The following is a 20,440-nucleotide window of genomic DNA, read 5'->3' as shown; positions in this document are numbered from 1 at the left end:
CCCCTCCTCTCCCTCATCCCGATCCCAATCCCTTCTCCCCCCTCCTTACACTTTATCAGACCTAAAGCACGGGGCCACCACATCCCCAACCCTCTGGTACCGCATCCACGTCCTCCTGCACGACCTGAGCAACTTCAACCACCCCGCATCGCAGAAGCGGCTGGGCAAAGTGGCCGACCCGTACTACATCGGGAAGCCCTACTTCACCTGGGACGAGGCCCAGCTGATCAAGCGCACCAGCACGAGCGGCGTGCACGGCCGGACGGTGGAGCAGGTGGTCGAGGAGAAACTCCGGGAGAAGCTCGAGCGCCTCCACCGCAAGAAGCGCCCGATGAGTAATGGGGGGGATGAGCTCCGGGTCTGCGCCGCGCATGACCTCGCGCCCATCATCGCCCGGTTGCTGCAGATTGACCTGAAGGTGTTGGGGAGGGACGAGCAGTTTGCCAGGTTGGTCGAGGAGCATGGGTTGTACCTTGAGGGGGATGATTGGGTGGGGTTGAAGAAGAGGACGTTTGGTTCGAGGAAGAAGAGGAAGTGAGACGCGGGAAATGGTGTTGTTCCTGTTGGAGGGCCGAAGGGGATGATGCATGCTCGCTTTCTCGGAGCAAAACTTTGGTAGTAGCAGGGTTAGAAGATGTGATTTTGCCCTCTGAACAATGTTCTTCCAAACAATATTTGGGTAGAAATTCAATTTACCCTATGATCGCTACCCTCAAGGTATTATCTCGGAGAGCTTTGACATGACCGAAGCCCAGACTCGGCGCACTACCATCCTCGCAAACCATCAATGAGCCCGAGCCTCGAATTATCAGAACAGCCTTGCGACCAGTCACGTAATAGTGGGTTGGGTGAGGATCATCGAAGGCGGTAGTGCGGTCATTTGGCATCTTTTGGGAAGAACATGTACGGATGGTTGCATGGATCCCAGAATAGCTGGATACGGTGGCACTTGGTGGGCGTGATTGAGTATCGGACAGCGACTATCGACGGGTTCGAACGACCATGAAGATCTTGGGCATGGAAACAGTACCACGCAACCTAGCGAGCACGAAAAAAGGGGCTAGCGACGTGGTACCAGTGTCATGTGGTAGGCGAAGATGTTGCCAGTGGTTGTGAGATTTGGGTGATCCAAAAGTTGACTCGGATGGTTGTTTGTTTTTTTTGTATATCATGTTGTTGTTATTAGTTCCGAACGTGATATCGGGATGCTCCAGGGCGGAGGTGGTGGACAATCATCCTTGGTGGTATTGTTGCTGGGGATGCAGTGGGCGATTGTAGAGGCAAGAGCGGCTGCATACCTGGTAGGGCATCAAAATCTTCACTCTGCCCTCCCAATATCCACACCGAACCGCCCTCCATCCCACCACCCCAATCCAAACACCCATCCGGCAAAGACCCCCCGTCTCAACAATTCCTGATCACCACACCACTCCGACCCCGCCGGCAGCACATCCGACCTGACCAGATCGGACCCCGCCAGCAGCGAGGCCGCTCCCGCAATACTGCACGGATTTACAGGGATGACCTCCTTGGTCTGCAAGAAGTAACACGCAACCAGGACTGAGAGCGCCATCGCAGCCAGACAGCCTTCGAGAATTCTCGTCGATGGTCCGTTCTGAATGAGCCGGACCCGATTAGGCCGGATAAGCGTTCCTGAATATCGTTGCGTTGTTGCATTGGCGGAGAAGATCCGCGAATTGCCGTTGAGCCCTTGCGCCATGAGGACGCGGTAAAGGTGCTGAGTTGCGTTGATCACGGCTGGATAGCGCGAGAGATCGCCGGGGGCGCCCGTGATATCCTCCACCGTGAGAGTCTTCTGATCGTGGATCATGGCCGAGAAAAACTCGTCAAATGCCTGACTCTCGTTGTTAGTCGCCTGCGGAAGATAATTGGGAAACAGCAGGTCCGACGAAAACTCGGCACTGAAGAGTCGGCGGGACGATTCGTTCGCGGTCGCCCCGGTGATCTGTAGACCTGGAAGGGTAAATGTCACGCCGGCATCAACCTGGTCAACGTAGGGATCGCAGGTGAACCCTTGCAACCCCTTGGTGGAGTTCGCCGTCAAGACGCCGTACCACCCCATCAAGGTCGGACAATGGCCCATCGCCACGCTCGGGTTCATGTACTGCAACGAGCCGAATGAGGTGTTGTTCATGGTCGGATAGTCAGTGCTAACTGCGAAGCTGGACGACATATTCTGGCTGCAGTTGGGATCCAGGTTCAGATAGAGGTTCCAGGCGGAAAGGAGCGCGCTGGGCTCCTCAACCCTGTAGACTGTGTCCTCGGCGAGGATCTGACATTCGAGACGGGCCCGGAGACCGGGGAGCGTCATCTGCAGCACAGAAGAACGGTCCACGCTTCCGTTGGCGGAGCGGTACTGTACAGGACCCTGCTTGCTGGTGAGAGACGCCTCACCGAGAGTCGGCAGCACCAGTTCCTCGTAAGTCCAAGCAGGATAAGAGAGATTAGCAGCAACGACAAGGGCTCCTGCCAGTCCCACGCCTGCATTGCTGGAGGTAGAATAATGTGGGTCGATGGTGGTGTTGAAGCTGTCGACACGAGCGATGGAGACCACCTGGGAGTGCGCGACCTCCTGGGTGAGGTATAGTCCGCTGACAGCCACGGTAAGTATCGGGGCCAGTAGCACGGCGACTGCAGTAGCCCCCACGGCACCTTGTCGTCGTAGGGTGGCCTTGAAGAATGAGACGAGTGTCGGGCTGGACAGGTGATTCTCCATGATGCTTCGTGGTGCAGTGACCCCCCCGCGTCGCAGGTCCAGGTAAGGCTGCAGCACGAGAGCCGAGAAGTGAATCGAGTCGAAGAAGATGCGCACTACTAGCATGATTACCGCGGGGATGTACACCCAAATATATCGGATGTATTCCCCGGACACAGTGCCCAGCCCGTTGTGTCGAGACGAGATCTGGTACGTTGTTTCTAGCCCAGCGATGACAAGCAGAGGCAGCGCGACTGTAATGATCCGCCAGGAGATGGAGACGGATATCGGCTCCCACCATTTCATAGGCCCGGAGGTGATTCGAGTCCGCATAATCTCACTAGCCGTCTGGTCAGTCGCGATAGTAAAGCTCAGACAATTGTGTTCGTTGGTGATTTGGGTGTGGTAGCGACGACCATTCAACTCCGACGCAATCTCCGTCCCGTTCTTACTCCGAAGCAGTCGCTCCTCCATGGCAGGGCTCCGCGCTAGAATGCTCGCCAGCCCGGAGATAGTGCCTGGATCTCGAGGCGTACAGCGAGCCGGTCGTAAGAAGCACAACGCTCCAGCGACGACAATCAAAACAGCCAATGTCGCCTCCATAAGTCGCACAGAAAGCTCTTTCACGAGCAATCGGTTGACATACGCCGAATACGTACCCTCGAAGGACGTATCCGACGAGGAGAGGAGATACTGCTTTGCCACCTGGGCCGCTATTGCCGCAAACATGGGTCGGGCTACACTCTCCAAGAGCGAGGTATTGAGCAAGTCGCGCATGGGATGCGGCGCGGTCAGATTTGCTATAATCGCGAATGCACTGGGGTAAGTACTGTTCGGGTCTGAAAGGTTGTATTCCGCAGTCTTCCAGCCTTTGGTTGAGGTATCGACATAGCCCAGCGTGTCAAGGATATCGGCTGCGGCGGTTAACGAGGACACAAATCCCACCCCTAAATCTGCTGGCGACACGTCTGCAAGGACTCTTTGGGTGGTGTGGTTCGAATTTGGGGGTGGGTCAATACTGACCACACTGTGGTTAGTCTGGCGTAGCGAGACAGAGCGTGGTGCAATGGAGTACAAAGGGCTGCAGACCAAGCTGTGGATTTCGGTCTTGTTGGCGGTCCAGTGCGCTGCAGCAACAACCACGCGAGGATCATCCTCTGCATCAACACAGCTAACCGAGAACACGTCTGCGTAATAGCCCCCGGCGGAGGAATAGCTCTTTTGGAAGCTGGGGAAACGATACCCACCCGCGCAGGACGAGGTACTGGTACTGAGGGTGATGTTCAGTCGAGTCTGCTCGCACCCGGACGAAGTGCAGCCCTCAGTCCAGTTGGCGACGGTTGCAACATGGCAGTTCAATCCCGCCGAGAAAACATCCACCGTTCCGGAGATTATCCCATCGTTACTGGTACCTATAGAAGTTAGGGCGTTGCTTGCTTTCGATTGGTCCATAGTATCACCGTACCGAGATTATTGCCACTGCTACTCGCCGTGAAAGGCTGAAAGGCATGTTCCTCGGTCGTGCCGACAGGGTAGGGCAACTCCTGCCAGCGGGCTCCAGCCACGACAGTCGCAGCACTCCCATCCACTAGACTCCCATTGTACCCCAGCCCTGCAAAGCGGGCTTGATGGTGAAGCTCAGCAGCCGCGTGCTCCATCCATACAGTCTGCAGCATGAACAAACCAGTCGAAGCGACCGTGAGAAGTTTGATCAGCAAGGTGCCTAAGATCGCCAGTACCACCGCCCAATCGCCGTGACGCATCGAGCGAAAAAGTGCGATCACGTTCCACTCTGAGACATAATCCAGCAGGAGGGATCGCGAGGCAGGTTGGGGGCCGGAGTGTGCCATCGCCCTCCAGGGCATGAGTTGCTTGGTGCGATACTCGACCTGGCCCCATAGTGCGGCTACGATCGTCAGGGCTATTCCCACAACCCTCTATCAGCAATGGCCCTCCCACTCGGTGCACATGAAAACTGCCAGAGCACCTACCGGCTGTCGGACCATACGTCCAGAGGTAATGATATTTGCTTTCGCTGGTGCCGAGACCTTGATTCCGGGCTGAGACAGAAGACAAGACCTCGATAACCACGATCATCGCGGCGAAGAGAAGTGCAAACGCGACCAATGTCGCCGAGCGAAGGATAGTCGGAGTCCAGGCTTGACGCCAGGGGTGAGCGTGGTGGTTCTCTCCATCTTGTGTGTGGTCGCTTTCCAAGGTAGCTGTCTCCTGAACTAAGGGGGTAAAGGTCTTTGGCTTGCGGATGAGGTTTGAGAACATCGTGATCGCATTTCTGCATTGCGCCTTTGGATAGAAGGAGAGTTGTTGGGGCAGGTCATAAACACGCACATCTTATAAGATGCGGGGGCTAGCATGCACCGCCTCAGTTAGCGCTTGCACAGGGATTGTGCCAAGACAAGGCTGAATGAAGGTTGCCGTGCCGGATTGTACGAGTAACAGAGGTGAACAGAATCAAGACCAGTTCTTATCTGATTGACCGTTTTAGCCGACTTGTTATTTTCACGCGGCGAGGCGATGTACGAAAGGTGGAAACTCTTGAGAACAATGATCTATGACTGGATGTGCGGGACGGATGAATTATCCAAGGCGACTGACTCTGCGGCAGGCATCTCCGACAGATGTACTAGACCTGAAAGAAAGATGGGGAGAAAAGGTCTCCACAGTATACTCATCGCTCCAGTGCGGCAAAGATCGTACCCCGAAATCTTTAGGAAAGACAAACCATCGATATAAAGCCCACCACTGAAATCAACGGTAACTTTTAGTACCGTCCCCGTCTTACTAGCAGGCCAGGTGATTGTCAGTTGATTCCATTTCCAGGGACTCTAGGGCAGCATATGAGGAGGTTTCCGGTTAGACGTAAAGGTTCTCGTGGTGAAAGGATGGGGGCGGGGTTGACATAAGAATTATCCAACACTGGGAGATCGGCATTATGTCTCTCGCGGGGAATCCATCGACGCAGCATTTTCTCTCCTCGACTCTCTTAGACGGTCGGTGTCACGAGGAGAATAAGAAGAAACAATAGGAAGAGAAAGAGAAAACGGGAGAAGATACAAAACTTGAAACAATTCCAAAGGGTTAGCTGGTAGTATGTCCCTGGGAAAAGACTACCAAACAGCCCCTGACAACCTTTCTCATCGGTAGTCAATTGATGAGAGTACAATCAAAACTAGGTGTGGAGTCAGTCACCTAGACAAGAAGAATGAGAGACCCTCATTTACCACCCCGATCACCTCAAGGAGCAAGAAGCACTTTAGCCGCGCGACTTGACGAAACCAGGAGACCCAAGAAATTATCAAGGTGATGGTGGCTTTTTCGCTTGCTGAATGTGACGAATCGCATAACAATACCGTAAGAGAAGCAAGTCATTGAGGTCCTTCTACTATGCTTAGACAGTTTTGACAGCTCGTGTCCGTCTAGCGCGACTTGTCTTCACAGGGGCACACTTGGCAGGAACTCCCAACTCCATTAGGCGACGGGCTAGCCATACCTCATCCAGAACTTGTCATGCATCTGAACAACAGAGCAATCGGGACCTGGACGCGGGCGCGCTAGAGTTGCTAGTATTGCTTTTCTTAGATTCACCTGACGCACAGAAGGCCCAAGTACCATGTGGATCCATCACATGGTAACATTAGAGCTGATTGTTTCCCGGCAGGAGGTCGGAGGATCAGAATATCACTCGAAAATGTAGTAGATTTTCTGGACGGGCTTGCTCTCACGACCGGGGCTTCTGAACCGCAGCGGCCATTTTGTTATACCCATCAGTCCTTCATAGCCCGCACAGACATTTCAAACACAAAAGGCGAATCAACTGGCTACAGAATGTTTAGTTTCTGGTGGGGTAGATGCAAAAGCTGGTGAGGGCCACCGCGCTTAGGATTGCCTGTCTCCTTTTCAGCTCCGGCTTGGTGATGGTTCGAGCGAGACCACCACAGCCATCAGACACATCACGCCGCAAGACCAAGGCTTCGTCAACATATTTTGCGACGCCATTGGCTTGATTGGAGAACTTAGTTTTGATGGCTCAAGCTTAGGGTAGGGGATTCCAAAATAATATGCCCATCTCGGTGTGATGGGGACTAGTAGGGTGAGGTAGATGGGACTTTCAGTCTCTCACGTCGGGGATTCTTTCGCACGGGAGTTCTGGCTGACGCGTTCATTCTGATGCCAGCTGAAGGGACTGGCGCACGCAGAACCCATGGCTGCCACATGGGCTGCTTGAACATGACACCGATTGGACGTACGTCTGTTGCCGCTCGGCTTGAGTCAACCTGTGCGGCCCCTCCGAAAAGAAGGCGGGATTCGGCGGAAGCTGAAGAGGGCAGTGGGCGAAGCATTGATAACGCGGTAAGAACAAGCGATGAGCGACAGGTGAGGGACTGAAGTATGCTGAGGGTGGAGGCACGTATACAACAAACCATGGGGTAATTCCAACCGACGAGCCCTAATCCCGCCACCCCAAGTTCCTGCATCCACTCCGTTCCTCAGCTTCCACCAGCTGGAAGATCACAGCTGAGCAAGAATGGTCAGACCAGAGCAACAATCAATGTGCTCAGCTGAAAAAAAAAGAACATGACTCTGTTCACTCAGATCAGCGAAACCGCAATCACTTCAGCATGTATAAAGGGCCCAACCAATCCACCCAGATGCCAGTAGACTCAGCAGCGAACATTTCATATCTTCACCACACTATTACACCATTCTTCTGGAATTCACCAAGTCTTGTGTTTTTTTGATCTTTCGACCACAATCTTTATCCCTTCCTTTCCTTACACGACACAAATCTCTTTGAAGTCCTTTCTTTCGAGCTCATTCTCATCGACGCTATGGCCCCCGCTATTTTGAACGAACCTGAGGTCCCTATTACTCCTCTTCCCATCATCAAGGAGCTTAGCGGGGCCACCAACTCAGCCAAAGGCGTTGACAGCTTGACCACAGCCCTGACCAAACTCAATGGCAATGGCGCCGTCAAGGCGCCCACCAACGGCCATTCCAACGGCAAGACAGATGGTTTCAGCGACGGTTTGGACGTCGCCAAACCAATCTGCTTTTTCCCCACTGAGGAGGGAAGTTCAGATGTGCTGAGGGTATTGGACTACAACCCGGCAATGCTGAATGATGCGTCCGCCATTGAGTGGATTGCAGGCCAGCTTCATAAGGCCAACATTGTCAATAGCCACCAGCTTCACAAGCTGGAGGTTCATCATGTTGAGACAGAGCATGTGCAGGATGCCGAATATATGCAAGATATCCTCGAGCTCAAGCGGACGAAGCACACCTCCGATGAGAGTTATATTAAACTTCGGACCAGTATGACCAAGCACCTTCGGAAGGCCCAGGCCGACTCGGAGGGCCTCATGGTGACCATCGCCAAGCTGTCCGACGAGTTGAGTCTGGCGAAGCGGGCCGAGGCACTCGCCAAAGCCGACAGCAAGGCAGCGCACGCACTCCATCAGCAACTTAAGGCAGAAATCGAGACCGTGCGCCACGCGTTGACCCACGCTCGCGAGCAGCTGATCAAGCTGGTCAAGGAGCGGGATGATGCGGTGCTGGAGTCCGACAAAGCGGAGGGACTCCTCAATATCCGGGATGCAGCGGTTGCGCGGCTCGACGCCGAGGTGGAGCGGCTGGTGAGCCAGGTCGATTCCTTGCGAGTGAAACTCTCCGATGCTATCAAGGCCAGAAATGCCGCAGCGCTCGACGAGCTCAAGACGCGTCAGCAACTGACGCGCGAGCAAGACACTTGTTCGACCTTAAGAAAGAGGGTCGCGGAACTGGAACACAAGCACGAGGCAAAGGCGGAATCCATCAGGGGTCTGGAAGCTACAATCCACGAGCTCAGGGCCCAGCTCACCCACGCCAGGACGAAGGTGAAGGAGGCATTGGAGGATAAGGAGGGCCTCAAAACCAGATTCCGCGAGCTGGAGGATCAAATCCGCGATGCTGTGGAGGCGGCAAGTGCCGCCAATGACACTTTGGACGTGGCCAAGAAGCAGCTCGAAGAGGCTATTTCTACTCGAGAGCACGCGGAGGAGCAACGCACTGCGGCTGAGATCGCCTGGACTCGCGCCGAGCTGGAGAAGCAGGATGCGGAAAGCAGGCACCGAGCCATCCGAGAGCAGTTCATGAAGCTCGAGGCGGATTACGCGCAAGAGCAGCGCGAGAAGGCGACCCTGAAGGAGAAGCTTTCCAAGGCGGAACAACGCGCAGAGTTAGCTTGCCACTTCACGCAGGAGGCAATCGAATGGGGTCAAGCGCTCAATCTTACCAACCATGAACTGTTCGAGCAGTACAAGAAATCCTATAATGAGAAAGTCCAGGCAATTGAGCTGCGGTTTGCGGAAGGGCGTGAGAGAGCCGACTGGCAGGAACAAGCCAGACTAGCCCAGGCTAAGGTCCGGGAGCTGACCGAGGCCTTCTTCAGTGTCTCGAAGCAGAAGGACCGTGCTCAGAACGTCTTGGATGAATTCCAGAAACAATACAATCAGCTCAAGGAGGGACACCTCCACGAACAGCTGGGATCCCAAAACAAAATCGACCATCTCCAGAAGGAGCGAATGAGGTGGGAGAAGGTGAGATCGAAGCTGAACACCGAGATCGATATGGCCAAGATCCAAGTTGAAAAAGCGGAGGCGGCGAAGATGCAGGCCGAGGTGGCGCGTCAGAAGGCAGAGGCGGAGTCGGCGGAGGAGGCGAGGCAGCATGAGAAGGAGTTGGAGGAGGCGAAGGCGCGAAATCAGAGAATGGCGAGCGGGTGGGAAGAAATCAACCGCGGCAATAAGGCCCGGATCGAGGAGCTCTTGAAGAAGACTGAAGAGAAAGAGGCGACGATCAAGGAGCTCGGGAAGGACATTGCCGACATACAGAAAGTCTTGAGCCACGGCCACAGCTTCGGAAAGATCGCCATTCACGACATCTTCCTGGGCGGCCAGCGAGTGCAAGACGATTCGATCTACCAGACAATCGGGAAGCACTATGGATCCGTGGAGAAGCTTCCCCTGGTGCGATGCTTCCCGGATGAGATGGACAAGAAGAAGAAGTTGGCGGTTGTGTACACTGTCAAGGGAGAGGAAATTGCTCGGACGGTGGAGGTTGGAGTGAATGAAGGATTGAAGTTCCCGGCCAGCAGCAGCACTACTACTGCTGCTCCTGCCACCAAGTCCACTCCTGCCACTCCTGCTACTGCCACCCCGACTGCTACTGCCACCACTGCTGCCACCGCCAAAACCCCCGCTAAGGCCACACCCGTTGCTGCAGCCCCGACTACCTCTCCAACTGCTTGAATGTTCCACCTCCACCTCCATGACTGTCACTCATCACGATCACTCACTGGCAACCGCCCTTTTCCCTTATCTGGCTGATGCGTTTTTGTATTCCATCTCGCGCCTCCCTTAACTGCATACATTCTTTGCTTTTTCCTACTCATTAATTATCTTTGTGTGTTGGATTTGTGGAATTTCTAATGAAAATCTATCAAACTTCTACATTTGCATGTAAGTCAGCTGTAAAAGGCAGGGAAACTAATACAAAAGCGAAAGAATCAAAGGGAATCATGTTCCTGTTTTTCATCAGCAGTCAGTGAGCTGACTGCTTTGGGGATCCTGCCCCAGATCATCAGAATGATCAAGCTGGCACCCGCGACCCCGACCCCGAACCAGAAAGTGGCCTTATAGCTTTCTGCTAATCCCCTGTTCTTGACCACGGCGGACTGAATGATGTCGGTGAAACCGAGGACGAAGGCGACTCCAAGCTGCAGCACGGAATTCAACACGCCCCCGGCCAGTCCCTGCTGCGAAGACGGGACGGTGGTCGTGATGAACACTGTCATCAGGATCGTTGACAGGTCGATGCCAATCGTGCTGAGAATAGCGGAGGGGAAGATCCATGCCCAGTAGCTTCCTCCGCCCGCGGGGATGAGAGCGAGAAGGAGTTGCGATCCCACGGCGGCGAGCCCGGAGACGATCATCAGAACATGCCCAGGGACGAGATGTAAGATGTACCCTTCAATGACGCTGACGACCAGTCCCACGACGCCAATCGGGATGTACCACACGACGACCTGAAGGGGCGACGCTGACAGGACGTTTTGGAAGTACAGTGAGCCATTGACGGAGAAAATGCCCCAGGTCCCGTAGAGCAGGAGGAGGGCAATGAGTAAAGGGGTCATGGATTTCACGGCGAAGAGGGACGCAGGCAAGAGTGGATCCGAGACAACATGCTGTTCGACGTACCACGTCCCGGCCAGAAACAGTATGCCCAGGAGGAAGGTCGCCAGGACATACGGCGTTTTCCATCCCGAGGGCGCATGTGCGGATTGCGTGATCGCGAAAATCGTGAGGACGAGTCCGCACACGATGCCAGCGCCACCGACATAATCCATTTTCACTTGCCCACGGGAGTCGTTGGCCAGAGCCGAGTACGGCATCGCACAGATTGCTGTGGCGAGCGTGATCGCTGCCAGGGCAGCGCCGATCCAGAAGTAGTAACTCCAGCGTAAAGATTGACCCACGACCCCGGCAATGGCAATACCACCAAAGAAGCCTAGAACGCCCGCGGTGCCATAGATGGCGAAGACGAGATTCTTGCGAGGCCCGGGCCGGTAGAGGTAGCCTATGATCATGACCCCATTCGGGAGAAAGGCAGCAGCTCCCAGGCCCTGAAGTGCTCGACATATGTTTAACATGACAGCGCCGGAACTGAAACCTGCGACCACGCTCCATATAAGAAGCCATGCAAGGCCCGCGAAAAAGAGCGGGTATCCTCCCCAGATATCACCCAGACGGCCAAAGATGAGCAACGTGCTCGAGACCACCAGCGAGAAGGCAGTCGCGGGCCATACCTGCGAAGCCTGGGGAATCTTCAGGTCTTGGGCGAGGGGTGGCAAGATGACCGCGAAGCCTGAGACGAAGAACTCGGTCAAGAACTGGGACATCACTATGCCAAACAGACAGCAGAGCTCTGTCCATGGATTGGGAAACGCAGATGGACGTTCACGGCTAAGCCGCTCGATTCGAGCAGATGGTGATTCATCCCGTGGGATTTCCGGCATGTTTGACTGAGAGGTGCTTTTCGACGGCGTTCTCAGAGCTCCGCGTATATCCTCGATAGCCATGGTGTGAACTTTCAATGTTTCTGTAGGTTGAAGGTTGCAAGGGATTGCTCTCTGAGAAAAAGTCCTTCAGGGCCAGAAAGATCCGGGATGCGATTGAGATTTGAAGTAGCCCGATAGCAAGTGACCGCCGCAACGATTGTGATGTCCAGGGTCTTGTGAATCACTAGCTCTGCGATTACGTGCTTGAAATGAGTTGAAGCAAGATAGAATAGAGTTTTTTGTGTCAGAAATGACTAAAAGCATGGTCTGCTTCCTTGATACAACTGCATATAGTACTACGTAGTTTGATCAAGCCCTTACCAATGTTGAGCCAAACGATCGTTCTGATACGTCTGGCTCTCGGAAGACATCTCCACTAGAAACTTCCAAACAAGGCTGCCAAGATACTAGCTCCCGCGGCCACCTAGAGACTTTAAAAAAGGCAGGGGCAAAGGAGACTTGTGATTGGTTATTCAGTTATTCGATGTTCCCACGGCGACCATATGCTTTATAAGCCTACGTAGTTAGCGTATAGTTGAATACGTAGTAGTGATATATAATCACGTATGAGCAAAGATAAGAATTCTCCCTTGGGAACTGACGCTACACATCACGCTGGTCTGCCTTGAGCCTGTACGATGAGTGAAATTTGACGTCCACCAAGCGAGAGTCTATACCGGCTGCTAGCGCAAAGATCCTGGCTCCAACAAAACATTCAGTCCCAGCATCACAGTAAGGGCTTTTGCAATCTTGCCGTCTTGCAAGCTCTACTATCACTCTACTGACTTTGAAACTGAGCAGGAAATGCCACCAGTCATCCATTGTGTTCGCCATGGGGAAGGCTTTCATAATGTCGGTGGCGGTTGCTATACCATTCCTGACCCGCGTTTGTCACTCACTGGGGAGAATCAATGCGAATCACTCCGTGAAGGCGCCTTCCGTAATCAGTCGGGAATCTCCCTTATCTTGTCGTCACCGATGTGCCGAGCCCTTCAAACTGCAGCTCTGGTATTCCAGCCAGCTCTGACGTCGGCCCTCCAATCCGAAAGGATTCTCGCCTACCCTGACGCTCAAGAAACGTCAAGTGACCCGTGCGACACTGGCTCGGACCCAGAAATCCTCAGACGCATCGTGGGAAAAGAGAAATGGCCGGTGGACCTCTCTTTGGTGAAAGATGACTGGAACCAGAAGAAGGCTGGAGCTCGCTACAGTCCGAGCAACGATGCGATCCGTGCTCGCGCCCGCGATGCTCGGCTGTTTTTGCGGGCGAAATTACGGGAGCTGGTTTCCAATGGGAAGGACGATGCGGAGATTGTTCTCGTGTCACACGGTGGATTTCTGCATTATCTTACGGCCGACTGGGAGGATGCATATCGCCACCCGGGTACTGGATGGGACAATTGCGAGACGCGTGCTTATGTATTCGAAAGTGACTTTACGTCCGATCACGATGAAGAGGCCTGGTTGATTGAAACAAGAGAGAGTCGGTGGAGGCGTGGCAAAGAACATCCGATGTATGGAAAGGAGGTTCAGGGCAAGCTTTTCACTACAGCGATGGAGCGTTGGCAGGGCCAAGGGCTGCAACGACCAGACGAAGTAGATCTGGACTGGAAGGTTAGATAGATAGAAAGACCTGTATTTTACTCAGGGCCCACAAGATGCAAAAGACATATGCCTGTGCGCAATCTCAGGTAGGAAGGCTCAATTGAGTGCCCATCATACGCAGATCACGTACATGCATCTTTTTCTGGGGGCGTTGCAAATGTAAACATATGTGGCTCTTGGAGTTCTTTTGCCATTGTCTAGATCCTCACTCACTGTTGCAGGAGATGGTAAAACAACATTTCCCTTCTCTTCTGTTCTTTTTTTTTTTCGGAACAAGAGACTGTGCGAGCAAGTTTCAGAAGAGCGGTTCATAGAAAATGTTGACATCGGTGAATATGGATCTCAGAACAACTTAAGGTAATTGGAGCATGAGATGTTGAGAAGCAGGCCTGTGCGTCACTCGTTCCACAAGTCGTCTGACTACTATATATCGCGGCCTTGCTGATGATTGGTTTACAGACTCCTTTAATCACCTACATCTATAACGCAGCCTGATTGACCTCACATATGGTAATTCTGCTTATCAGCCAGCTTCCTGTTTGCTACTATCGTGGTGATCGATCCCCTTCTGCGTGCTATGAGTATCCCACCCGCCTGTGGGCGATGATGTCATCCTTTGTAGTTATTTATCTGGATGTTCAATATAAACCCCCTTGGCTTACCAATGTACAATTCAAAACTGGTCTACTACTTATACTGCAGCGGAGATCACGCAAGTCCCCTCAGCAGACTTCTCCATAGTGTCACAACTCTGCACGATAGCCTTGCCTTGGTTCCTCCGACCTTGCCCTTAACAGCACCATTCAGCAGCACAATTCACCATGTCAACTTCCTCCACCTCCACTACCAACCGCTCCCCGGACCCCATCGTCGTCTCTGGAAGCTGCTACTGTCAACGAACCACCTACGCCACAACCGCCCCCTTACACGGGCTAACATACTGCTACTGCCGCATGTGCCGCCTCCTGCACGGCGCTCCCTTCGCAGCATTCACGAACGTGGAGTTGTCTCATTTCCACTGGACCCGGAGCGACCGTCTGGTCGAGATCAATCTGAGCCAGCATGCCACTCGCACGATCTGTGGTGACTGCCGCAGTCCCATGACGATGGTCTACCATGTCAAATCACACGAGGTGGGCATTGTGGCTGTTACGGTTGATGAGAGGAACTCTCAAGGCAAGGTGCCGGAGACGGTTGGGGAGCATATCTTTTTGGAATCCAAGCCTGCTTGGTTTGTTATCCCGGAGGATGGCGGGGAACGGAGTATGGGGATTCTGGAGAGGATGAGGGGGGTGGTACCGGAAGGGTTATAGGCACTTTGGTCGATCTCAGAGTCAGAAAAATGCAGATCCTCGAGGCAGGTGATGTAGTAGGGATTGTTTCATCTTACGAATGCCTCGTATCTATGTAGACTTCAGATTCAATACCGAGAACTCCGTAGCCCAGACCCAAACCAGACCCACCCCCGATGTGGAAACCCGGGACTTGCGTCTTGGCTTCCTTCTTAGGAATAGTGCGAGCTACCGATGATCGAACTGGTTATGTATGGGTAGTAGTAACTTATGGGTAGGTGCAAAACTTAGCCGGAGAACTCAAACTCTCACTTTTCTTACAACTCGACCACCAAAGACTTCTGGATTTCAATGAGTATGAATGGCGCTGCTGTGGATTGTGCCGATGTGCCATGTTGGACTTGTCGTCGCCAGCGCCTCAAGTGCGACCGAGCCCTCCCGCACTGTGGCAAATGCACATCTTCGCAGCGACCCTGTCTGGGATACAGCAAAGACAAGCCCCTGCGATGGACCGACAGTGTGGCAAGCCGCGGCAAATTAACGGGCAAGAAACTGCCACGTCGAGAGCAACACCTCTCACTCAGCAGAGTGCTGAATGACCCCGGCTTGCAGGATTTGTCGCCGTCAATGCGAGACTATATTGCTTATTGTAAGTTGAGTGCCTGAGCCCAGTGAGTCCTGGACTGATTGAAGGTCAGTTGAGCAACAGTGCTGTCAGGAGTGGGTGCTATATGATTTCGAGGGCGCAAATCTGTTCAAGGAGTCCATCCGATTCATTCCCTCCTGCCCGGCATTATGCCACGCGGTGGTGTCCGTGGCAGCTCTCCATCTAACCCTCCGAATTGCATCGGCTCAATGCAACGAAGGGACGATGGCATACAAGCCAAATCAGCATGAGGCACAAGTATCACAGTCGGTGGATCAGGTGCGCCAGACGTACCAGATCCCAGCATATCACGATGCTCTCTACCACAAACAGCGAACTCTCAGGTTCTTGAGAAGCGAAGCATATGCGGGAGAATCCTGTAATCCGGACGGTGTCGTTGCATCCGTGATAATGTCCATATGGTTTGAGCTCATGGATTCGGGACGAGACACCTGGCGATACCATCTTCGTGGACTGAGAGAAGTGATGCCAAAACGCACCTTATCCCTCGCGCCCTCTAGGGAGGGAGCACCGGCCGCCGACTTGCCTCAAATGGCCGAATCTTTTGACACAAGCTACGCCGTGTAAGTAGAGTCCAGCCTAGTCTGGCCAAGCCGGGGTCACTAATTGCATGTTCCAGTTTGGAAATCATAGGGTCGACGTTTGTGAAAACCAAACAGCCTTGGCAGCCGCTCTTCTCGAGGTCCCCTAATTTCGACATCTTGAAGCGCTGTGAGTCCCAGACATGGACCGGGTGCCCTTCGCCTCTTCTCTACGTGATCTCCCTCGCCAATGCGGCTGCTTCAGGATCTCACGAAGCGCCACCGGATTTATTTGCCCACATTTTCTCTCATCTGCACAACTTCTCTCCGATGCATTGGGCAGTCGCGGATGCGGAAACCCACCACATGAAACCGAGATATCAACTTGCCTGCGTGTGGCACGCGGCAGTCGAGATGTACGCGCTGCAAGTTCTCCCCGTCCCCTTCGAAAGCGATGTGTTCAAGAGCGCAGGGAGAGCCAACAACTCACTGGATTCGGCCCTTCACCATCTCAAATCCGTGGATCCGGCGGATGTCCATCTCAAAGGACTCCTGTGGCCTTCCTTTGTCATTGGCGCCGAGGCGCAAACCATGTCTCAAAGGGCAGTCATCACTGATGTGCTAGAAATTCTGTGGACACTGTGGCGCTGTCACAATGTGACGAATGCCTTGAAAGTGCTTGAGAAGATCTGGGCCCGTCGAGCTACGGAAGGGTCATCTGGACGTTGGATCAAATACGTCTATGAGTGGGGTGAAGATTGGATGTTCATATAGTCAGTCATAGCTATTACATTGCCTTGACATCCGGACTTTCTATCCTAGGCAACCATCCCTACACAGGCACTCCACATGCTCTGAACGAATGTGTTCTGGCACCATCGACGAGAGCTTTTTAGATGGAAAGCCATCATCTTGAATGATACGAACAGCAAGAGGCTGATGTCACAGTCGTCAAGACCGGCCAAGCGCCCGGAGTCAAGATTTGCATTTGTCGTACCGCAGACCATTTGTAGGGGCATGCATACATCTTGGCCAAGGCTGGTTGGTAGCTGGTTGCTGATAAAGCGCAAACGGCAAAGGTTCTAACCCATCTGCAACATCGAGTCACGAGGTGCCTAACCTGCGGCCGTACTTAACCCGGGGGGCGGCCACGGAAGGAGTTAAGAAGACCCGACAGCTCTTGAACTCGAAATTTCCAAAGCTGTAGCAATCACGAAAACGGTTGGTTCGACAACTGCAACGACGACCCCCCATCCACCACCAAAGTATGGCCATTGATATAGCTAGCCGCCGGCGACGCCAGAAACACCACCGCATCCGCCACCTCCTCCGGGTCCGCCAGCCGTCGCATGGGCAGGTCCCCCAGCATCGCCGCCTTGACGGCCGGCGCCTGGTCCAGAAACTGCTCCATCATCGGTCCGGACACGTACGAGGGCGCCACGGCATTGAGTCGGATCCCGTTGCCCGCGTTCTCAAGGGCTGGGGTTCCAGATCAATCAGTGTCAGCACCAACACGAGAAAGAGATACATTTCGAAAGAGGGAACCCTCACCAGCTGTCTGAACCAACCCTTTCACCGCGTGTTTGGCGGCAATGTAATTGCCGACTCCCAAGAACGCCCCCTCCGAGGCCAGCGAGGTTAAGATCACGATGGAGCCCCGGGCTGGCTTTCTTCGCCTTCCGGCGGTAATCGACTCGATCGGTTTCTGGCTGGCCATGGCCCGGATCACCTCGCGGACGACCAGGAAGCACCCGATATTGTGCACCTCGTCCATGCTTCGATACGCTTCTAGGCTCATGTCGCTAATCGCGGTCTGGTTGGCAGCGGGGGTCTTTTGGTTTTTTTTGGTCGCGAGTGATATGTGGTTAGCTAGTAGTCAATCATGATTTCGCACATGGAACAGCAAATATGAGGAGTTCGGCTAACCCCGGCAGTCGTTACGCAGATATCGATGCGGCCATACCGGTCCTTCGTCTTGGCGACCACCTCTTGCACTTGCGCCTCATCGCGCACGTCCACCTGGTAAGCGGTCGCCTCGTAGGCTGGTCGTCGCTCCGCGAAGACCTCGTAGCTGGACTCGGCGGTTTCTTGGGCGTGAGCGAGATCGATGTCGGCGCAGACGAGAGTGGTGAGGCCCTGCGCGACCAGCGTGTGGGCGACTGCGCGCCCAATGCCATTTCCTGTGATCTGGTTTAGTTTCGATCCATGGTCATCGAAAAGGAGGACGTATGTACCAGCACCAAAGACCAGCGCGACACCTTCGACCTGCATATTGGGGGGCTATGGGCTATGTAGAGTAAATTGATTTTTTTTGGTGTTGAGTGGTGAGTATGGGATTTAAGCAGATTGGTCAGTTGATTGACTCGCCGACTTTCATTATAGTTGAACACATATTCAAGACTCTTACCTACGAGGTACGTACTTTTGCAGTCCCAAATCATTCAATGCGTTGAGGCTCTAGCGTGACTGTAATGGGGTCATGCATGGTAAGTGCATGGTAAGTTACTGTACGTATTTTTCACATACTGTTAGCGCGTACGCCGTCCCGTTAGCGCTGAGCGTTAGTGCTTACGGTGTCTAAGAACTTATAAGGATCAACCGGAGACTTGCTGGAATCGAATAAGACTGGGATTGAGGGGTTAGCCGTGGCAGCGGAGCTTCCCATTGTTGGTCATTGCATGATACGGCCAGATATCAATGCTGCGAGCGAGCCAATTGATCCTAGTCTCCAAGTCTCCAAGTCATCGTTTTTGTTGCCCGCCATTGCACTCAGGGCTATTTCAACTCCCTGCCATGGCCAGCAGCAGCAGCAGCCGTCGCCACTCCTCATCACCCAGCAATCACATTCTCTCATCGCTTCAATCATGCCGTGGACTGCAGCCAAGGACTCGCCTAACACCTTCACACGGCCCCTAGGCCCCAATGAGACTTTTATCAAGTTAGTCAGTGACCCTGGCCACCCCCTGGGTCGGGAACACTGGGCCGTCAACTACACCGTCGCCATCCAACCTCATGGGGATTCTGCGACCGCATATCTTCTCCCGCCCCTGATCCGCTACAGTTGGTTGCATCTGCGCTTCCAGCACCCAAGTCTGGCTGCGCATCCCGACGCCTCCAACGCCAACCTCGTCTACACGGTGCCTGATTCGGCCGATGCGCTTAGCCAATGGGCCTCCGAGACCTTCTCCGTCGAGGCCGACGCCCAGTGCGCCGACGATGTAATACGTCGCATTGCCCCAGCTCCGGACGCTCGACTGTACTACATCCCCAAAACCGGTGAACTACTCCTGCACAGCGCACACTGGCGGATGGACGGAGTGGGCGGCCTCCTTCTTTTGGGTCAACTGGTGGACCTGATGGCCTCGCACTGCGGAGAGGAGGAGGAGAAGAAGAAGAAGAAGAAGCAGCTGCGGCCCGAAGACGCGTTTGAGGCCTTCTCCTGGGGATCGGAGGTAGAGCGGCTTGCGCCCCCCGTGGAGGAAGCGGGCAACATGCCCCTCTCGGCGACGGAGGAGCAAAAGGCCATTGCCCACGGGGCGGTGGGGACGTTTGCGCTGGCGGCCGGGGCGATGGGGGTGCCGTATCTGGGGGACGGTTCGACGGTACCCTCGGGTACGCGGGCCGCCGAGCTGCGCTGCTCGCCCGCCATCACCGCCGCCGCCGTGGCCGCTGCCAAAGCCCGCGGGGTCAGCATCACCGCGGCGGTGCATGCCAGTCTCGCCGCCGTCAACTTGCGCCGCGCCATCGCCGACCACCGCCACCAGGGCCGCCACTACACCAGCACCATCAAACAGTCGCTGCGCCCGTACCTGCCCCCGCCTTACTCAACCCCGGCCATGGCCGCCGCGCTATTCACCTCCGGCTGGTTGGCCCGCGTGGACCCTGCCTCCAACACCTGGGAGGAGATGGCCCGCAACTACCAGGCCGAGTACCAGAAAGGGATCAGTAGCGATTATCTTCAGGGCCACCGCGAGTATGCCTCCACCTTGGTCGAGGTCATTCGCAACCTGCCCACGCCAGAGGAGCCTCCCAGCGATATCGATATCAGCAGCATGGGCATCATGGAACAATATCTGCAGCGCGAGTATGGCATCCCTGGGCGTGGGTTCAGTATCACCCATGCCGGAGTCGGAGTGGAAATGCTGTCGCGCCAGGGCGTGGTCTTTGTCTGGACGTTCCGGGATCAATTGACCCTTCGGCTGGTGTACAACGAGGCCTTCCACCCCCCTGAACAGATGACGGAGTTCTTGAAGGACGTGCAGGCGGACCTGTTGACGCAATTGCAAGTGGCGGAGTAGATGTTGAGAGAGCAAAACAGAGAATGCGATCGGTAGAAGAGTGTGATATGTGGGAAGAAGAAGGTATAAACCACCAACTTACTATCTCTCAGCCATAGTAGCCATAGTAGCCAGTAGCCGTCAGCATAAAACGATTAGTAGTATGAATTCAATGATAACAGCTTACTACCTTGGACTGAAGATATACTCTCTACCATGATTATTCATGACAACACGGCCATGAACC

The 20,440-nt window shown here is 54.3% G+C and overlaps 9 protein-coding genes across 9 annotated transcripts; 6 read left to right on the top strand and 3 right to left on the bottom strand.

Moving 5' to 3' along the window:
• Nucleotides 1–16: 16 nt before the first annotated feature.
• Nucleotides 17–538, top strand: BO95DRAFT_336943 (uncharacterized protein; the record flags this gene model as incomplete). The annotated part of the gene is made up of 1 exon (XM_025581941.1): nucleotides 17–538. A coding segment is annotated over one exon (522 nt), but the record flags the coding sequence as incomplete, so codon positions are not given.
• A 780-nt stretch (nucleotides 539–1,318) lies between these two features.
• Nucleotides 1,319–4,996, bottom strand: BO95DRAFT_466979 (DUF3433 domain-containing protein; the record flags this gene model as incomplete). Its single annotated transcript, XM_025589257.1, has 3 exons — nucleotides 1,319–4,128; nucleotides 4,182–4,637; nucleotides 4,708–4,996. The coding sequence occupies 3 exons, from the start codon at nucleotides 4,994–4,996 to the stop codon at nucleotides 1,319–1,321; spliced, it is 3,555 nt and encodes a 1,184-aa protein (XP_025438853.1).
• A 2,570-nt stretch (nucleotides 4,997–7,566) lies between these two features.
• Nucleotides 7,567–10,023, top strand: BO95DRAFT_466978 (uncharacterized protein; the record flags this gene model as incomplete). The annotated part of the gene is made up of 1 exon (XM_025589256.1): nucleotides 7,567–10,023. One exon carries the CDS (start codon nucleotides 7,567–7,569, stop codon nucleotides 10,021–10,023), a length of 2,457 nt encoding a protein of 818 aa, XP_025438852.1.
• Nucleotides 10,024–10,280: 257 nt separating this feature from the next.
• Nucleotides 10,281–11,908, bottom strand: BO95DRAFT_484812 (MFS general substrate transporter; the record flags this gene model as incomplete). Its single annotated transcript, XM_025590371.1, has 1 exon — nucleotides 10,281–11,908. Exon 1 carries the CDS (start codon nucleotides 11,850–11,852, stop codon nucleotides 10,281–10,283), a length of 1,572 nt encoding a protein of 523 aa, XP_025438851.1. The 5' UTR covers nucleotides 11,853–11,908.
• A 727-nt stretch (nucleotides 11,909–12,635) lies between these two features.
• BO95DRAFT_517219 (phosphoglycerate mutase-like protein) lies at nucleotides 12,636–13,931 on the top strand (the record flags this gene model as incomplete). Its single annotated transcript, XM_025591885.1, has 2 exons — nucleotides 12,636–13,445; nucleotides 13,896–13,931. The coding sequence occupies 2 exons, from the start codon at nucleotides 12,636–12,638 to the stop codon at nucleotides 13,929–13,931; spliced, it is 846 nt and encodes a 281-aa protein (XP_025438850.1).
• Nucleotides 13,932–14,257: 326 nt separating this feature from the next.
• Nucleotides 14,258–14,749, top strand: BO95DRAFT_517218 (GFA family protein; the record flags this gene model as incomplete). Its single annotated transcript, XM_025591884.1, has 1 exon — nucleotides 14,258–14,749. The coding sequence occupies one exon, from the start codon at nucleotides 14,258–14,260 to the stop codon at nucleotides 14,747–14,749; it is 492 nt and encodes a 163-aa protein (XP_025438849.1).
• Nucleotides 14,750–15,027: 278 nt separating this feature from the next.
• On the top strand, nucleotides 15,028–16,712 carry BO95DRAFT_237711 (Zn(II)2Cys6 transcription factor). Its single transcript, XM_025581327.1, has 3 exons — nucleotides 15,028–15,377; nucleotides 15,427–15,958; nucleotides 16,015–16,712. Exons 1-3 carry the CDS (start codon nucleotides 15,080–15,082, stop codon nucleotides 16,688–16,690), a joined length of 1,506 nt encoding a protein of 501 aa, XP_025438848.1. The 5' UTR covers nucleotides 15,028–15,079; the 3' UTR covers nucleotides 16,691–16,712.
• BO95DRAFT_517216 (SDR family NAD(P)-dependent oxidoreductase) lies at nucleotides 16,685–18,218 on the bottom strand. Its single transcript, XM_025591883.1, has 4 exons — nucleotides 18,151–18,218; nucleotides 17,843–18,096; nucleotides 17,468–17,747; nucleotides 16,685–17,395 (listed from the first exon to the last, which is right to left on the bottom strand). The coding sequence occupies exons 1-4, from the start codon at nucleotides 18,185–18,187 to the stop codon at nucleotides 17,127–17,129; spliced, it is 840 nt and encodes a 279-aa protein (XP_025438847.1). The 5' UTR covers nucleotides 18,188–18,218; the 3' UTR covers nucleotides 16,685–17,126.
• A 334-nt stretch (nucleotides 18,219–18,552) lies between these two features.
• BO95DRAFT_446077 (uncharacterized protein) lies at nucleotides 18,553–20,389 on the top strand. Its single transcript, XM_025587292.1, has one exon. It carries the CDS (start codon nucleotides 18,595–18,597, stop codon nucleotides 20,212–20,214), a length of 1,620 nt encoding a protein of 539 aa, XP_025438846.1. The 5' UTR covers nucleotides 18,553–18,594; the 3' UTR covers nucleotides 20,215–20,389.
• The last annotated feature ends 51 nt before the right edge of the window (nucleotides 20,390–20,440 follow it).

The sequence above is a fragment of the Aspergillus brunneoviolaceus genome (assembly GCF_003184695.1).
Source record: "Aspergillus brunneoviolaceus CBS 621.78 unplaced genomic scaffold BO95scaffold_66, whole genome shotgun sequence".
NCBI classification, from domain to species: domain Eukaryota; kingdom Fungi; phylum Ascomycota; class Eurotiomycetes; order Eurotiales; family Aspergillaceae; genus Aspergillus; species Aspergillus brunneoviolaceus.
The sequence above is the reverse complement of the archived record's forward strand: the minus strand, read 5'-3'. Positions and strand labels throughout refer to the sequence as shown.